This window comes from Amphiura filiformis, chromosome 5 (assembly GCF_039555335.1).
Source record: "Amphiura filiformis chromosome 5, Afil_fr2py, whole genome shotgun sequence".
Lineage (NCBI taxonomy): Eukaryota > Metazoa > Echinodermata > Ophiuroidea > Amphilepidida > Amphiuridae > Amphiura > Amphiura filiformis.
In genome coordinates this window covers 45,974,493-45,992,455 of record NC_092632.1, presented here as the reverse complement: position 1 = coordinate 45,992,455, position 17,963 = coordinate 45,974,493, and the positions used below count along the sequence as shown (strand labels likewise).

Here is a 17,963-nt window from a genome sequence, read left to right as displayed (position 1 = left end):
GTAGTAATAGCCAGCAGTAACCAGCCCATACTTGCACAATTTGTAGGACATCACAATAAGAGGGATTCGGGGCAGAATGGAAGTCGTCATGAAGTAGGATGGATGGATGATTGGGCGACTGTCTGACTGATTGATGACTTGATCAAATCTTACCATCTGTGTAGTTGTCATAGTTTGGTCGTCTCACCATCTTTGACATAGAGTTGACCATTCCACCTCTTTTGCGGAATTTGTTAGCTACATCTATGGAGTTTTTCACCCATTGGATAGCAGTCTGAATATCTTGAGGGTCAAAGGTCATAACAGCTTGCAGATAGCACACAGTACTAAACCCCAATGCATGGTACATACTTGCATGTGCCCTGTAATAGCAGAAAGTAGGAAGACAAGATAATTATTAACTTAATAATAATATAACAATTTGTGAAAGAGGACCACTCACCCTTCAAGATAGGAATAACATGCATTACAATATTTATATGTCAATTTTAATATTCACACTCACCCTCATACTGATAGCCAATAATTCAATCTTTTGCACAAATCCATATTTTGGGTTGGTGTTACATACCTCAATTGATGATATAACAAATATTGCGGTATCTAACATCAACTCAAATTTTGGATCTGTGAATTATCTGTTTTAATGACAATCATAATATATACTTATTTGCAGATACTGATACCCTTTTGGCAATGAAAAGAAGACAGATATCATTGAGGCAACAATATATAACTCTCTAAGTCACGCCAGGTTTATAGCATCAAATGTTTAACATCCCACCAGTGAAATAGTGACATTTAAGCAATATTATGATATCAAAGAGCAAGATCATGCATGGGATATGAAAGTTACAAATTATGGGGAGCGGATTTGATAATGTCCCCTCCCAATCTAAAGACATGTAGGGCATGGGATATGTAAGTTACTAATCATCAGGAGGGTGTTTGATAATGCTCCCCCCCCCAATCTAAAGACAAGTAGGGGCATGTTCTCGCACTTACAAATACATTCATCATCAATTTCTGCTCCATTTACCCTCAGAAAATGTAAGCATTCCCTTTCTCAAATTAATTATGCCTAATGGTACATATGATGAGATCAGGCAGAACTAATAACTTGGGGGCAACATTGAAATGCTGAGATATGGCTACAAAAGTGTTTGTCTAATTGTCTGTTTTTAATGAATACCAACTTCTCAGGAATGAGGGAAATCTTATCATAATATGGTAGCTTTAAAATGGGTTAACATATACCAATTTGAAATTGTGAATAAATGATTTCCCTTGACAAACTACAGTGCATCGTGCTTGATCTCATTACATTACTTGCCTACAGTAATGCATTAAGGTTTACACTACCATAAGAATGAAATCAACTAGGAGTAATACATGATCACAGTCTGCTAAGCCAGCCAAAGTGCAATATGTATTGCAATAATACCTTTTAGTATACTAATTTACTGGTAATATGAGGATATTAATGAACACAAAATCTCATCCTGGGATTTTGTTTCTAAATAGTATGCCTCAATTGAAATGTATCTCTAAAACACTACAGTATTATGTGGGCAAATGTTTGGAATAACTTTTTGAAAATTTATTTTGATAAATTTGCTGTTAGAAAGCATTCTGTTTCCTGCATTGTATGTAGCCTGTATCTACGTATAATTTACCACCTAAATTCTCACATTCCCCTTGTTAAACAGACCGAGAGGCAGTCAAACAGGCAACTGTGACAGAGAGAAACACACACCGTGACCCCCGCACCCCCACAGGTTCTGTGTTACAATTGGTTACACGCACCGCACCCCCCTCACCCCCACAGGTTCTGTGTTACAATTGGTTACATGCACCCCCACAGGTTCTGTGTTACAATTGGTTACATGCACCCCCCACACCCCACAGGTTCTGTGTTACAATTGGTTACATGCACCCCCACACCCCCACAGGTTCTGTGTTACAATTGGGTACACGCACCCCCACAGGTTCTGTGTTACAATTGGGTACATGCACCCCCACATGTTCTGTGTTACAATTGGGTACACCCCCCCACATACACACACCCCCCCCCCACAGGTTCTGTGTTACAATTGGGTACATACACATTTTTTGTCTGCATAACCAGGGACATTTGAACATGCACTTCATATATCCAAATGGGTACATACCCCATTGTTTTTATTGCATTTTGAGCTTTTCTATGGGAAGGGTATGTATGGAGAAATAGTCCCCGGTTGTCCGTTATAGATTGCAAAATGTCCCCGACTGGTGTTTACAAGCCCCCACACACCCCACCACACCACATTAATTTGCTCACTATCTTGCAACTACAGTAAACCTAGACTTTTGTTGTAGCTACCACCAATGGGGGCAACAGCATTAACCGAATCTTTACATTACCTGCAGTCCATTGCAGCTATAAAAGGACAATCTCCTGTTGCAGGTAGGTATTCCTTTAAGCCGAGAAAAGTCTGGTAATTCTCGTTTGACACCCAACACCAGTGTATAATAAACACATGCAAACACTGACAATATAGGACACACATGCACATTCATCTTACCATGGTTCCATGCGAGCTTTAGCTTCACTAAAATGATTATTCAGAAATAAATTCAGGGCACATGTTGTTTCTTCTATTGCACTTTGCAGGTCCATTTTGTCACGTCTGCATAAAAATCAAAAGACATCATAGGATTAAAATATAGAACACTTGCCAATCCTAATTCAGTCAAAAACACAAGGCCACAACTGGCAGTGGCAAGGGGCATAACCAGCCTAGCCATCAAGGTGGACAGAAGCCCACTTATTGAAATTTTTGTCCAAGTTGGAGAGGACACAGACTCATTTATTTATTTATTTCCAACCCAATTTCACCTAAAATATTCTTCCAAGAGGGAAGTCTGCCCCTACCCACTGCTCGCATGGTTATGCCCCTGCACAAAGAGTTACAGGATCAAGCACTAATAAAATAGCAATGGAATAGTTCAGGTGGGGTGTGGTTTAGCTCTTGGGGAAATTGTAGGTGGATTACAAGTTGTAGTTGATTTCTTATGTTTAGGATCAGATTAGGGGACTTTGTTTAGGAGAATTAGAAACTCGCCAACATTACAACATTGTACAATTATGCCATTGCAAAATCCAACATGGCATTACTATCAACTTGAGATGACACATACTATATATGGTTAGGTTGAATGCATACAAGCAATTGCCCACCTGTCACTACAAAGCAGAAATCTAACTCTAAATTCAGCTTTTTTCACAAAATGAAGATAAGATGCTTCATAATGCTCAGAAAAATGTAACATCGGGAAAAAATCACAACTTCAAAAAAAGTTCACAAAGCAAAATGTATGCAATTTATATATGAAATATGTGATATGATTGAAAGGTATTAACCGGACGAATTGGAGAGAGAAAGGAAGGATAGAGGACACAAGACTAAAGAATATTGCAAAATGTTTTCATTCACTTCACAAAATTACATATTACCGTTTTTATTTTTTTTTAGGCCTGTGATATACATTTATGAGAAAAATATATAAACGGGATACAAATAAGGTGTTTGTACATGTACAACATGCAGAATAATGTAAATGTTAACGAATCGGGCTTAGCAAATGGAAATTCCTAAAATCATAATAGCAGCACCCCGGGTAGCTGTGTTAATGATGTAAAACAAGTTGAACATTGTTTCTACACATGAAATTGTTTTTTCTGAAACTGGATGTGCCCTTCTAGTAAAAAAGTCACCATTATTATTAATAAATTCCAGATCCTGAAATCCCAATGTCTTCACTAGAGTCAGAAGTTTTACAGAAAACAGAAAAAAATCACGGAATCGGAGGTACAACACGGAAAGTGACATTTTTGTATGACGTGACAAAAATTATTAAAAGATAAGAGAAATAAATGTTAAAAACAATCAAAAGTTGTGTGTGTCAATTTTTATTATAAAAATATTGTTTATAATACCGAAATAAAGCTATATTACCAAAGCATGAACCCCTATATCCCTCCAAACATCATAATAGTCGGCCTATTATCGTGAGAATATTCCAATCAGAATGTATTGATCGCGATATTGAACACTGTATTGTGACATTAATATCATTGTTAATGTTTATACATTTAAAGCTTTATTCATGACACAGATTTACAAATTTTACAACACGGATTACAACATGGAACATGGATTTTAGAAAGCGGTAAACTTCACATTTAATTTTTATAGATTTTTATCTGTAAATTACTGCTATGAAGACTCTCTGAGTATCCAACCTATCAAAATGAGGCAATGTCTCATCTAAATTCTCAACATATCTGACACAGCCCTATAAAAAATGCCATGCCAATAAATCATTTATTTTTAAAGCGGTTCAAAATCACTAAACCTGATGCTAAAATGTTATCACTTTTAGGGGAAAACAAATCAAATTTTGAAATATGAATACAGATTTAGTCACTGTGTCAACAACATTTTTGCGGACAAGAAAAACCTCAGACTTACGAGGGGGTATCCAAAAGTTTTTGACATCACACAGAAGTGAAAGAGCTATACCGATGAAATTTTGCCAGTGTAATCACTGCTCCTTATGTACATTATGGTCCAAAAATGGTCTCACAAGTATGTTTACTTTCTTCACAGGTGGCGCTAGATGGGAAGTAGGCGCATAACCTTTTCGTGATAAGATCCTCCACTTTCTTGAGTTTTTTTCACTGTGGCGCATCATCCGTAAGTGATGGACGCCCACTTCTTGGCTCATCTGTGAGTTTGGAAATTCCTTTTTCAAAAAGTAATAGTGCCATATGATGGGAAATCATCACTGTAGATTGCTTTCATTTCATCATAGATTTTCTGAGCATTGTAGGCCTAACCCTTCAAATGCAGGAACTTAATCATGATGCGTGCCTCAATTTTCACCATATTGCATGTTATGCGCCTACTGCCCATCTAGTGCCATCTGTAAAGAAAGTAAACACACTTATGAGACCATTTTTGGACCATAATGTACATAAGGAACAGTGATTACATTGACAAAATTTCATCGGTATAGCTCTTTCACTTCTGGGTGATGTCAAAAACTTTTGGATACCCCCTCGTAGAATGTATTCTATACAACAAAGAGCATGGAAAGAGCATGACAAATTTCATCCATGTTTTTTTGTAAATGAAAATCTTGATAAAGTTACTATAACCACTACCAGCACTACTTTCAGGCTCGGTTGCTTCAGTATACTATCCAGAGCGGTTGCGGTGAGCAGCACTACACGCTCAACAGCTAACTAACCATAAAGCGCTCCACAGACTCCGAGTATTAGACGTACAATATTGTATGTAACATATCTACGTTATTTAATCTATTGCCATTCTATTTCCAGTAATGTTTAAGTTCTAACGAATGTTTGATGACGAAAAATCGATAATATGTTACATATAATATTTAGCAGAAATATATTATCGATTTTACGTCATCAAACATTCGTTAGAACTTAAACATTACTGGAAATAGAATGGCAATAGATTAAATAACGTAGATATGTTAAATACAAAATTTTACGTACAATAAAAAGTCTGTATACTGCTTTAGAACCATGCATATTACATTGTTACAGTTGGCCAATTCTTCATTAAGATATATTAATATTAATTTCAATGGCAGCTACACGTCTCCCATATTATTCTCGATGTATAAGATATTCATGTGTTGTACCACATTGCACTTTTTGTTATCTAGAAAGGTGAAAGTAACCTTATAACCACTAACACATCTTCACCCACAACTACATCACATCTACACATAATCCTTTAATAGTCAATACCTTTTGTGTAAAACAAGTACATTTCCGAGTCAAAATATTTAGTCAGATTGAGGGATGTTTTGATAGAAAGCTGAGCAAGCATTTAAAATCCTTCACTTCACTTGACTACACCAGCGGCAATTCTGCATGCAATATGTTATCCAATCCATGCAGTCAGATACGACCCATGATCGCTATAATCTTAAATAATAGATTAGTCCTATTACACTTGGCGGAGCATTGACTGGTAATTACCTATCTTCACGTCCAATGTCATTTCTATATTATACACTACAGCAAGAAATTCACTACTACATGAAATATCATCATCACTGTCGTAAAGAATTCAAAAACTCATGCATAATACCTTATGAACGATACCCACTCAAATCCGTCAATTATATTGAACCATTTTGCCGTTATTTAGCCTCCTGTTCGATGTAGTAATGACTTTTACACCTTGTCCGTCTGTGTATCCCTAGCAATCTTTACCTGCAGTCTTAGTTTAATTACATCCAATGCTATTGCACTTGTAACGTTTGACAAAACCTTTTAGTGCACACATCCGTTCCGAGTTGAAAAATGGCGTGGAGAGGCAGGTGGAATGGGATGCACACTGCACACCAAGAGCCAAACCGCCTCTTATTTTCATGACTAGATTAATTTGCAAAAAGAAAGAGCATCACACATTCATTGTTTTGTGCCTTGGCAGATACTCTATCAGTGGTAATTTTCGCGTACAGTTATTTTCGCGATTTGGAGTGAGAGACACATTTTCGCGAATGTTATTTTCGCGATTGCCCAGTCCTTCCCTATACTTGTAATACATCAATGGATATATTCGCGAGGTGTTATTTTCGCAGTTGGAGCTCTAATTGTGAAATTCGCTAAAAATAAAACCCTTGCGAAAATAACCACTTAAACAGTAATCCAATCCTACACAAATGAATTAGGCTGTGTAACTGAGCCACCTGTGAAAATTTTTAAATATGAAATACTACATATTTTCATAACAAGTTCATGTGTGAAAAAAAATGTGTCATAATTCAGCTTTTTTCAATAATTCAGGATGCGCATTTTAAACTTTCTGCTACAAACCTAAACTAGAATAGAATTCAGTTGTCAAAATTCAAAAATTGTAATTTTCACATTTTTTTAATTTTTTATTTACTGAATTTATTTTTGCATACATTGATCATGGTTTGAATATTTAAGCAAGCCTTTTACATATTTATAAGACAAAAACAACTGGAGCAGACTTTTTTCTACTAAACTACTTTTTCGCAGCATTATATTTCACTATATGGAAATTTCACGCTTTGGAAAAATCAGGATAGCTTTTCTGGAAAGTATAACATACAGGTGTCAGAGAAAGGTACAATTTCTATGTTATAATCAGATGTACAATATTCCATGAAAACATTCTTGTGAGACTTTTGTTTATGTTCATATATGGGATCAATAAAAATATATACTTTACGAAAAAACTATTCCTGGTTTGAGAGTGCCTCGTTCAGTGCTTGAGATGCAGCTTTGACGGCACAAACAAAAATGAGAGATGCTATATTGATTGTGTCCCTCAAGGGGAAATCAATTAACCATGAGAATATTAATTGCAATGGTACACACCAAAATAATACCAACCTACCTACTACCAATCTAATTATCTGAAGAAAGAATGACCCTATTAGTGTGTTGCATCTAATTAGATCAACCATTTCTATATGGGTAATACTAAATGCCAATTACCTACAGAAAATTATATTGTCTTCATAAAGTGATGGTCAGAAATGTGTAAGCAACAATATTAATTTACACCATATTCAAATCTATATTAAGCCGTATAAAATAAATTTTTGGTTCTTATCCCAGGCTGCATCGTTTTCTGGAGTTGGTCAATATTTATTTTGATTTTAAAGCTCCAGCAATTCATTGTGAATATGATGATAGAAAAAGTTAATTTAGCAAACAGAACCTTCAAGCAAAACATACCTCATCATTTTCTTAGGATTACAACTGATAGCAAAGCCCGGGAGCAAAGCCAATTTTGCATTGCATTGCAAAAAACACCTCCCCACCCTCGTTAATTTCATGAAAATCCTCCAGACAACCAAAAATTTAACTTTATGTGGCTTCAGTTTTAGTCCCGGGGTTTTAGTATCATTTAAAATTTAAGATGCCATCTGGATGTCCCTAACATGCAAATTTAAATTTTCCACTTGTTATGATATCCAGTGGTAGGATGAGTACTTGAATACCTATTTTAGGATTTTTTAAACAAACTCATCTACAGCTACACATATCATTGTTCACAAATGAAAGGTGCAAGGATGTCTTCTCTCAATTTGCCTTCAATTTCTTGGCTCACTCAGTTTATCTCTTTATACCAGTTCTCCTGAGATTCCCTTGTTCTTTTAGGCCCCCATCCTTTATTAGGGATCTTCACATACATTTTGTGTCTCGCATCATCCTACGCCCTGTAGATGATGGAACATTATGATTAAAATATGCTGTATATAAATAGCATATATAGTTGAACCCTAAATGATTATTCCTATCAGCTCCCATCATTACTCAAAGCACTGAGGCTGTCTTCCTAACACCGTTTACTTCCATATAAGATTCATTAATTGCAAATCAAAAGCATAATTACCAGTTTCTAAAACACATATTATAGTCAATAACACAATTGATTTATGGCAAATGGTCTATGACATATAAAATAGTCAAAATAGTAAAGCGTGGGTGGGTATTGTTTTGGCAGTGTGTTTAATATTTGCCTATCAACTATGACAATAAATATTGGATTGGGTAGTACAATATATTTCATACAGTAACCCACTGGTAATGGCCTCATTCACTCATCCATTATCACATTCATATCTATAACTAAATACCATTTATATCATGATTATTGGTTTTATAATCCTAAATAGCAGTAAGCTATAAGCCATACAGGCAATGCAAACGGCTAGGTCTAAATATTTTCATTTCTTCACAAGTCATTTAACTTACAATTCAATCTGTCTATCTGCACTTGCAATTTCTCTCCTGTATGTCTCCTGATCTGTCTCTATCTATTGATCATAAATGCAGTTATAGTTATACCTGTTCATAATAGCTGCTTATCTAACCCTTAAAAAGTTGTGTGACCCGATTGACACCCTCATCCCCACCCCACCCCAAACCCCGCTGACAGGTGCAGTAACGTAGCCAGGATTTTAGTGTGAGGAGGCGAAGCCAACTTTTCATCCCCATTTATCAATTTTTTGTCCCAGTTTTTTCCAAGGACCAATTTTTCGAAGAGAAATTTTCTGTGGTGAGGAAATTCCGCGGTTCCACCGACTACGCCCTCACTTCACCGAATCTAAATGCAGATTTGGTATCAAATTTTTCATGTAACTCCATTAAAATTTTAGGCATTCACTTTAGGCATTCACTAGTTTTCTTTCTTCTTTCTTTCTGTCTGTCTTTCTGTTTTTCATTCTTTTTCTTCCTTTCTTTCAATTTTTTGTAACAATAAACAAATGAACAAATGAATGAATTCATGCATTCATGAAGAAAGAATCAATTGATCGATACTCGATCAAGCACTCAATTGTTTTGTTGTCGTTGTTGTTTTTAATTTACCCATCCTTATATTTTATTTTTATCCACTTACATATATTTTACAAGTAGAATCCAGCATGTTGACTGTATAGTCGGCATCTACTCCCCAAGCACAGGATGCATGCAACAAGGAAGCCAGTATTTCAGATTATTCCTTGCATTACAGAAATTGGTTCAATCGGGTATGTAGCACATATTCGTCTTTGGTGTCAAATTTCAAATTCGCCTGCAACCAGGGAAATCTATAAACATATCTTGTTTCAAGGATTGTACAAATCTTCAGATGCCATGTTATACATGTTCACTTCAGGGAAAGATGAAATATAAGCTAGGAACTTTAAATTAAAGGAAAATAATGTTGTGGGAACATGTTTATAGAGATGAGACACATATCTACTCGTCTGCTCGGGGAAAATCATTTATCTCTTTAAAAAATCAAAAACACATCTATTTTGAATCCTACAAACATTTTGTCATCTATAATATTTACCAAGTATTTGTCACTCGAGGGGGGGGGGTCTCACCATACAAAATTGTTTGATTTATAGAAATTAAAATGTGTTGAAATCTCTGAAACAGGCTTTTTGGAAAAAGAAATCTTTAAAAAACCAATCTCTGCATTGAATTAAAAACATTGCATAATATGCATTATTTAAAAACAAACTTGCACTGTTTGCTACACAGCTAATATGCACAGTTGTGTTTTGATACACTTGATTTTTTTAACTTTTGAGGAATAACTAAAAATGTATTTTCCCTTCATAACATCTGCATATCTGTAGTACACATGCTCACAATTTTTCAGAAACAATGACAATATTATGCATGGTTTACATAAATTGGTAACAACAAACTTGAAATGCACATGTATGCACATGTGCAAATATGTAACAAAAATAATAATAAGCCATTCTTTATTGATAAGAGCAGTGAAACCTCTTCATGAGGACAGATGTGCGGTGATACAAGATGATGTATCTTCTTATTTATACAAATAAAGGGTTTGAAAAATGGCCAACTTCATTTATCCAAATTGTATCATTCGATAGGAATATCCTTCACAAAAATGTTTACACATGCATTTTATCCTTACTCTAATCCTAACTCACACCTAAATCCTATCCTAAACCCTTGCTTATTAGAGCATTACCTTAAATTCAAGTTAACCCTAACAAAAGTTTGCCCAACCTTAGTTGTAACCAGCTTGGTCATTCCAAGGGGCAAAGTCCAGTGAAAAATATGTCTCAGATGGCTAGGCAAAATCCCAATCAAAAATTGTTGAATAATCCCAATCTAAAGAAAAGGTAAAGGAGGCGAACCTGCATTTTTTACAGGACGGAGTGCCCATCTCTCTTTCATTAGCAATTAGACCAGACTCCACCGTGAAATGTTGCTGTGGGGGGATCACCACACCTCCTCCACAGCAAGTCTGTTACCTTCCCAGCATTTAAGAATGCCGGTACCCATTTAAACACCTGGGTGGAGAGGAGTAATCGAGATAAAATACCTTACTCAAGGGCACCACACGATGGTGTCACTGGGGCTCAAACCCGCAACCTTCCGATTATGAGTCAGAGCCTGTTCCGCTCGGCCCCTGTGCTCCCTTCAATCCCATATATATTGAAATAACATGTTATAAAATGCAAGAGAATGTCACCACCTGTCCCGCTTATATTTATCAATTAAATCTTCTTTATTATCTATTTATATCCTCCCATCAGCATCTTTAAGTGATAGTGAATCTCCTTATGATGTATATATACGCCCAAGAGGTAGCTCTCATCTTACTTTTCCTCTGGACTGAAGGTAAGACAGTCACAAATATCTTACTCATGGATGGATAACATTGTTAATAACTGCACTTCATATATTTTTTTAACTATTCTCTGCTCAAATTCTTTAAATTGGTCTGTCCAAGCATTCTATACTTATACAGTGAGAGCAATTATTCTACATGTACATCTCATTGTTATGTTCAATGAGTGATTAATAATGGTCATCTTGCTTGAGTTTTGCTTAAACTTACTTCATTTCTTGTTTTTCAGTTCATTTCAATTCTGTAACTTACAGTTTTAACATAAATATTAATTTCTTATTTTTCATTTAATTTCAATTCTATGAAATAATTAATTCAATCATCATTTTCTAATTTGCTTAAGTAAAAGTAAATAAGTAAAAGAAAGAAAACTAAAAAAAACCTTTTATACAATTTAATTCAGGTACCAATATTGTTTTTGTTAATTTATTTCTTTCATAGGAATTTGACCAACACTGACAATGCGCGTATTCATCCTTGCTTGTTTAGTGGCTGCGGCCGCAGCAATTGCCCCTCTCCACAGGGCTCAGGAAAGGATTCCTGGAAAATACATTGTTACATTGAAGGTAAAATACATGATAGAAAAATAGACCACATCAATTGTATATAATCAAACTTTTAGTGAAAACCAGAAGTTATTGCGGATCAAAAGTAAGAAAATTAGAATAATTTACCATACATGTGCACTGCACCTGATTCCTATTCATGTTCACCTTCAACCATAACTCTTAACATTAATTTAAACTCCATCCAAAAATCATTTTGACTCATGGATTGTTCTCTGGTTTCATCTGTTTCAGCCTGGAGCTAACATGGAGTCTGCATCTTTCAGCCTCAACACTGTCCGTGCACGTGTCCAGAAAAAATTCAAATCTTTCAACATGCTCGCTGTTGATATGGATGAAGAGGTTCTTGAGAAGGTAAGCCTTCTATGCTTCTATTGTGTAATTTTGACTTACAGTACATTTTTAGTTCATTATTGATTTAAACCAAGTTTTTTTAATGATACACAAATTTACTTGCATCTTCGCCGGCATCTGCATAAATTACTGATTTTCTAATACTAACTTGCTTATAGAAATACTCCAAGTAATCATCTTAAATCTCAATTGCATCTTGATTATACTTATTTAATTTCCAATAAAGGTCCGGCCTTGAAAGATGTTCTCTTTGTTGAGGAGGATGGCACAGTAAGAGTACAACAGCAAGCCACCTGGGGTCTTGACCGTGTAGACCAAAGAAATCTTCCACTGGATGGTGTCTACTCACCTGGCAGTGCATGTAAGTAAAACTCACTAGCCTGGGGTTAGGGATCTGGAGGTGGGGAGGGAGGGGTTGCGTTGACCATGACCCCCCTCCAATTGAAGGATTCTAGACATGCCCCTGCTATCAGATATTAAAAAGTTCAGCACCATAAAATCAGCAAATTTCCCCTTGAAATTTCTCCTAGTTTATAAACTTGATAAAGGCTCATACATAACACATACTGTAAAAACTTGATAGTTAGCATATATGTGCTTACTATCGAGCTTTTGAAAACATGAAATTGTACCAAAGTCCGGCGCTTTACCAACTAGCTAATGCGGTTGTGACACACATTTGCAGGTTTACTTGTTCATAACTATGTGTATCAATGATTTGTTCAAAACCCTTTACACTTTAGTTGATGGGGATCTTCATGTTTGCATGTTTTAAAAGCGCTCAATAATAAGAACATTATGCTAACTATTGAGATTTTACGGTATTCCTCTCAGCAGACAACCAATGATCATGTTGTGATATTACATAATCTTTTAAAACTAATTTGCAAACTATGTTTGTACCCTAGTGGACGGTACCGGTGTGAATGTATACATCATTGATACTGGTGTGAGCCCAGACCATGTTGATTTTGGCGGTGTTGGTGGACGTTGTGAGACGTCTTTCGATGCCGTTGGCGGAGCTGTAAGTAGCCATTGTAATCAGACATATTCAATTTTATGCTGTTAGATGTCTCTGACTCTTAAAATTGAGCACTGTCTGTGACTCTATATTTTTCAAACGATTTCCTGTATCATTTGGTTCAGCTTCCTATTACAATCCACGAATTATACCGAATGAGAAGCAAATTGGAAAATGACCCAAAGGTTTTTTCTATAGAGGCCGTCAGCGTGACGTCATACATGTATGCCGCCATCTTGTGGGTACACGCTGTGATGGTCGTTCGATCTCCATGCGTGAGCAGCAAAATCACTGTGTTGAGGCGCGATAACAGCTGCGTGGCACGCTGCGCCTTGCGCGTAGTGTCCGACGCATGAACACACAGATCATTGTACCCACAAGATGGCGAAAGGCTGACGGCCTCTATTGCGATAAAATACCAGGGAAATGCTTGATACTACATTTGCATAATTACAGGAGAAAGATAATTAATAGGTCTGATAGCCATGCATTGTGCTATCACAGGATTTATTTTTGGGGGCTGATTTTGAAAAAGTGGACTTTTTTCCCAAAATTTGGACCTTTTTTGACCAAAAAGGCATAAAACCGCTATTTTTTCACTCGCTATGCTCACAAATGGGACTTTTTGGGTAAAAAGAGGACTTTTGGGGGATTTGGAGGAATCTGCCCCATCCCCCCTCCCTCCCCCTGGTTACAGGCCTGGCAGGGACGGATTTAAGCAGTGGCCGGTGGCCCGGGGCCAGTGGATTTTAAGGTCGGGCCAGTAAACTTCAACAATGCTGGCCAAGCGGGCCACTAGATTTTGAGCCTGATATAACACTTACGAGACAAGAAACTTTTGGAACTAAAAAAGGCAGGACTACTGACTGAACGTGTGTTAGTGACTACACTCTCTACATTGAGTACATTCAGTACAAAACAAATTAAAATGTTAAGGTTTGCTTGACTTTAAGGGCTTGGATAGTGATGTTTCCAAGCTTTTCCACATGATGTTTTTTGTGGGACCTGAGAGCACATCAGACATATCGAATTGTAACGAGGAATATCAAATAATTTTGATTTTTTGATATTTGCGATATGATACACATTGAATGATGACAAATGATTAAAAATTGATATAGATTTTTCCCAAAAGCACCGACAAAAAGTTGGGTTTTTTGGCAATAGAACATATTGAAAAAGCTGGGCCAGTAAATTTATTGCAGGGCCACTAGATTTGCCATTTCACTGGCCCGGAGGGCCAGTAGAAAACTGAAACCTAAGTCTGTCCCTGGGGCCTGGTGTTAACCAGCTTTTTCCTCTGGTGTTATCCTACTTTTTAAAAGATAAATGCCATGGAAGTACCAGAGGAAGATTAGTTAGTAAGTGGACAAATGCCAAAGAACGGCTCTTTCCACTGTACTTTTTTAATCCCCAAACCGGAATATTCATTTTTTTTACTCAAATAGAAAAACGCTGTACATTTATGAGCATAAGATTTCAGAAACTTGCTTATTCACACAAATGAAGAAATAGCATGCCCTATGCAAACATGTAAACAGAATAATAGCTATTATAACTATAGACAATAATATTTCATTATAACAGGGCGGTGGTGTTGACTGCAATGGACATGGAACTCACTGCGCTGGTACCACAAGTGGCTCTACCTGGGGTGTAGCCAAGAACAGTATGGTATATGGCATCCGTGTACTCAGCTGCCTAGGATCTGGATCTACCAGTGGTGTTGTTAGTGGTAAGTTGACATATGGCATAGAGAAAGAGGGAAAGGGGGCACTGTTGCACATCTAAGTGTAGTCCCCGGTGTAATCTGTGCTACAGACCATGTAACTATATATTACCCATAGGTAGAGAAACTACTGGGTACCGCACTCTCATCGTGTCTCAATGCCCCCTCCCCCTCCACCGTGACTCGCCATGCCCCCTCCATTGCAAGTAGTCTTTGGCAAACACTTATCTAAGTGAGATTGACAACAAAATCTTCCTATCAATGTAAAAAGTTATTTGCAAGTCCTTATGATTTATTTCCTTTTTTTTTTTGTCTTTGACAGGAATGGATTGGGTCACCGACAATGGTATCCGCCCATGCGTAGCTTCCATGTCCCTTGGTGGTGGTGCTTCATCTTCCATGGATCGTGCTGTTGCTAACATGCACAATGCCGGAGTGGTTGTCTCTGTTGCTGCTGGTAACAGTAATGACAATGCTTGCAGCTACTCCCCAGCCAGAGCTAGTGAGGTAAGAACATTTCTCTATACCATGATTGTAAACTAAGTAACGCCATATTTACATCAGAGTAGACCAGTCTATACAGCTTTAAGGTGGTATTGGATGCATTTTCTAGAAATTAGAAAATGCTTTGAGCATGTTTTAAACAAATTAATTGAGTAGGGTAAAGTACACTGATCAATATGCCTTTTGTTTGAACAAATCGGACATACGGTTTCAAAATACATCAATTTATATTTTCTTTGTATCCTATTGTTTTTGTCAATAATCAATAATTCAATATAGTTAATGAGCTCAAATGACTGGAAAGGCTCATTAATATGTAATTTTTGCCAATATTTTGCTAAAAATCAATGCATAAATGTTCATGGGTACTTTTATTTTACATACTTTTGCCCTGAAACTTGGTCAAAGTGTTTCTAATATGTTCTAATGTATTATATAGTGAAGCCGCCCCTAATTTGCATATTTGCATAATTAATGAGCTAATTTGCATAAATGCTAATTAATTATGCAAATATGCAAATTAGGGGCGGCTTCACTATATAATACATTAGAACATATTAGAAACACTTTGACCAAGTTTCAGGCAAAATTATGCAAAATAAAAGTACCTGAACATTTATGCATGGATTTTTAGCAAAATATTGGCAAAAATTATTTGTAAATGAACTTTTCCAGTCATTTTAGCTCATTAACTTGATTGATTATTGATAAAAACAATAAGATACAAAGAAAATATAAATTGATATATTTTGAAAACCGTATGTCCGATTGACTCAAACAAAAGGCATATTGATCAATGTACTTTGCTCTACTCAATTAATCTGTTTAAAACATGTTTAGAGCACTTTTATAATGCCTCCATAACCACCTTAAAAGCTTTAACATCATTAACATTACACTGGTGTATATGGAATTTACGATTTTATACTTTTCATGGGAGATGGGGTGACTTTCAAACAACTTTACTCTCATTTTGAACATTAATCATGTTTAATCCCCTTTTTGGTTGTTATTTTCAGGCCATCACCGTTGGTGCCACTGACAGCAGAGATAGCCGTGCTTCTTTCTCCAACTATGGTGCCTGTGTAGATATCTTTGCACCAGGTGTAGACATCACTTCTGCTTGGATTGGCGACCCTGATGCAACCAACACCATCAGTGGAACCTCCATGGCCTGCCCACATGTCTCTGGTAAGATAGCAAGATTCCTTTTCATTCCTATTTCCAAGCAACCATCACTATTCCCTACCATTTCCACTACCTTAACCATCTGAATCTCACACAACCTTTATTGCTCTGTATGAGTGGTACCGGAGGGGCAGGGCAAACACAGGGCACCTCCCTTCACCCAAACCACCTGGGAACCACTCCTGCAAGGTCAATTAAGTTTAATGCAACATACTCTACACTCTCTTTCAGCCTAAGGATCTGTATCTTCCTCTTTTCACTTTTGATAAATCAATGTTTAATGGAACCATGCATACTCTATACTAAGATCACTATTATACTTCCTTCCTTATACTTTCTCACCTTGACATGGGGTGACTAATGTAATCATTCCTCCTCACTCCTCAGTGTGGTCACTAATGGGGAAGGGGCTCCAACCACCCAAATACAAAGAAATTTGCCATTGTGTTTCTTTGTCTTCACAGTCGACAATTCAATTCAATTTGAAGAATGCCTAAGAAGAACCTTACATTTTTTTTGTAACTTCAGTGCATAATACTGGGAAATGCTACAATTCCTATTGGTTTTTTGGCTGTAATTTAGTTGCAATTGTCATACATGATAGCAAATTATAATTCCATCCATCCATCCATGCACACAGTATTCTTGAAACATTAAAATTGATATTGAATATAACCAACATGATAAACAAAAAACACCTTTAAACTAATGACCATCCAGACTACACACTAAACCTATCACAAGACATCCTATTCCTAACCCTTATCATCTATTACTTTTATTATCTATTCTAGGTGCTGCTGCACTCATCCTCCAAGGTGTCCCATCTATGAGCCCAGCTGATGTGTGGTCCGCAATGTCTCGTGATGCTACCCTTGATGTTGTCTCTAACCCAGGAGTACGATCACCAAACAGCTTCCTCTATGTACCATAAATCTAACAATTACAAAGTCTACCTTGCAAGAATGAGATCAAGTATTTACCTGAGCTTAATTATAACATGTCATCACAATCAAATAACCTAAAAAACAACAGAATATAATCACAAAATATCAATGGAAAAATTCCATAATTTACTCTAATGTCGAAAGCTTGAATAAAACAGTAGTAGAATGGATTTGTAGTATAACATGCCTTGTCATGAAGTTTTATTTGTATTGAGCACTTTCAACTAAGTTTTGCAGCGAGGCTTTGCAACTATACATAGGTGTATGTCTGCAGAGTTTAAAATTCTCATTTGAAGCCATCTATCAAGTGTTGCTATTTCATGCCCTGGTTCAACCGGCAACCAATAAGGCTAAAAGAAATAATGCTATATATGTCTCAAAGCCCATGGCAGTTAACTGGAGGTGTGATGTTCCCCCAAACAC

The 17,963-nt window shown here is 36.5% G+C and overlaps 2 protein-coding genes across 3 annotated transcripts in view; one reads left to right on the top strand and one right to left on the bottom strand.

Moving 5' to 3' along the window:
• Nucleotides 1-17,963, bottom strand: part of LOC140153234 (tetratricopeptide repeat protein 39B-like) — a 43,868-nt gene that overhangs the window by 17,717 nt on the left and 8,188 nt on the right. Inside the window, exons 1-3 of one of the 2 annotated variants that reach the window (XM_072175924.1) lie at nt 6,174-6,416; nt 2,565-2,669; nt 154-362 (exon numbers count right to left, since the gene is read on the bottom strand). In XM_072175924.1, coding sequence (XP_072032025.1) covers nt 154-362; nt 2,565-2,659 — 304 coding nt within the window. In that variant the 5' untranslated portion in view covers nt 2,660-2,669; nt 6,174-6,416. Of the gene's footprint in view, nt 1-153; nt 363-2,564; nt 2,670-6,173; nt 6,417-17,963 lie in introns of those variants that run through there. The other variant, XM_072175923.1, reaches the window with a different exon arrangement.
• On the top strand, nt 11,124-17,527 carry LOC140151679 (aqualysin-1-like). The gene is made up of 9 exons (XM_072174014.1): nt 11,124-11,221; nt 11,673-11,797; nt 12,032-12,212; nt 12,378-12,512; nt 13,060-13,175; nt 14,760-14,907; nt 15,224-15,408; nt 16,425-16,596; nt 17,388-17,527. The coding sequence occupies exons 2-9, from the start codon at nt 11,693-11,695 to the stop codon at nt 17,525-17,527; spliced, it is 1,182 nt and encodes a 393-aa protein (XP_072030115.1). The 5' UTR covers nt 11,124-11,221; nt 11,673-11,692.

Bases quoted from the DNA above. Each gene is read 5' to 3' on its own strand.
- LOC140151679 (XM_072174014.1), top strand. From the start codon at position 11,693: ATGCGCGTATTCATCCTTGCTTGTTTAGTGGCTGCGGCCGCAGCAATT. The intron at 12,213-12,377 runs GATTTAAACCAA...TTTCCAATAAAG, and splicing joins TACATTTTTAGTTCATTATT to GTCCGGCCTTGAAAGATGTT. The intron at 13,176-14,759 runs GTAAGTAGCCAT...TCATTATAACAG, and splicing joins TCGATGCCGTTGGCGGAGCT to GGCGGTGGTGTTGACTGCAA.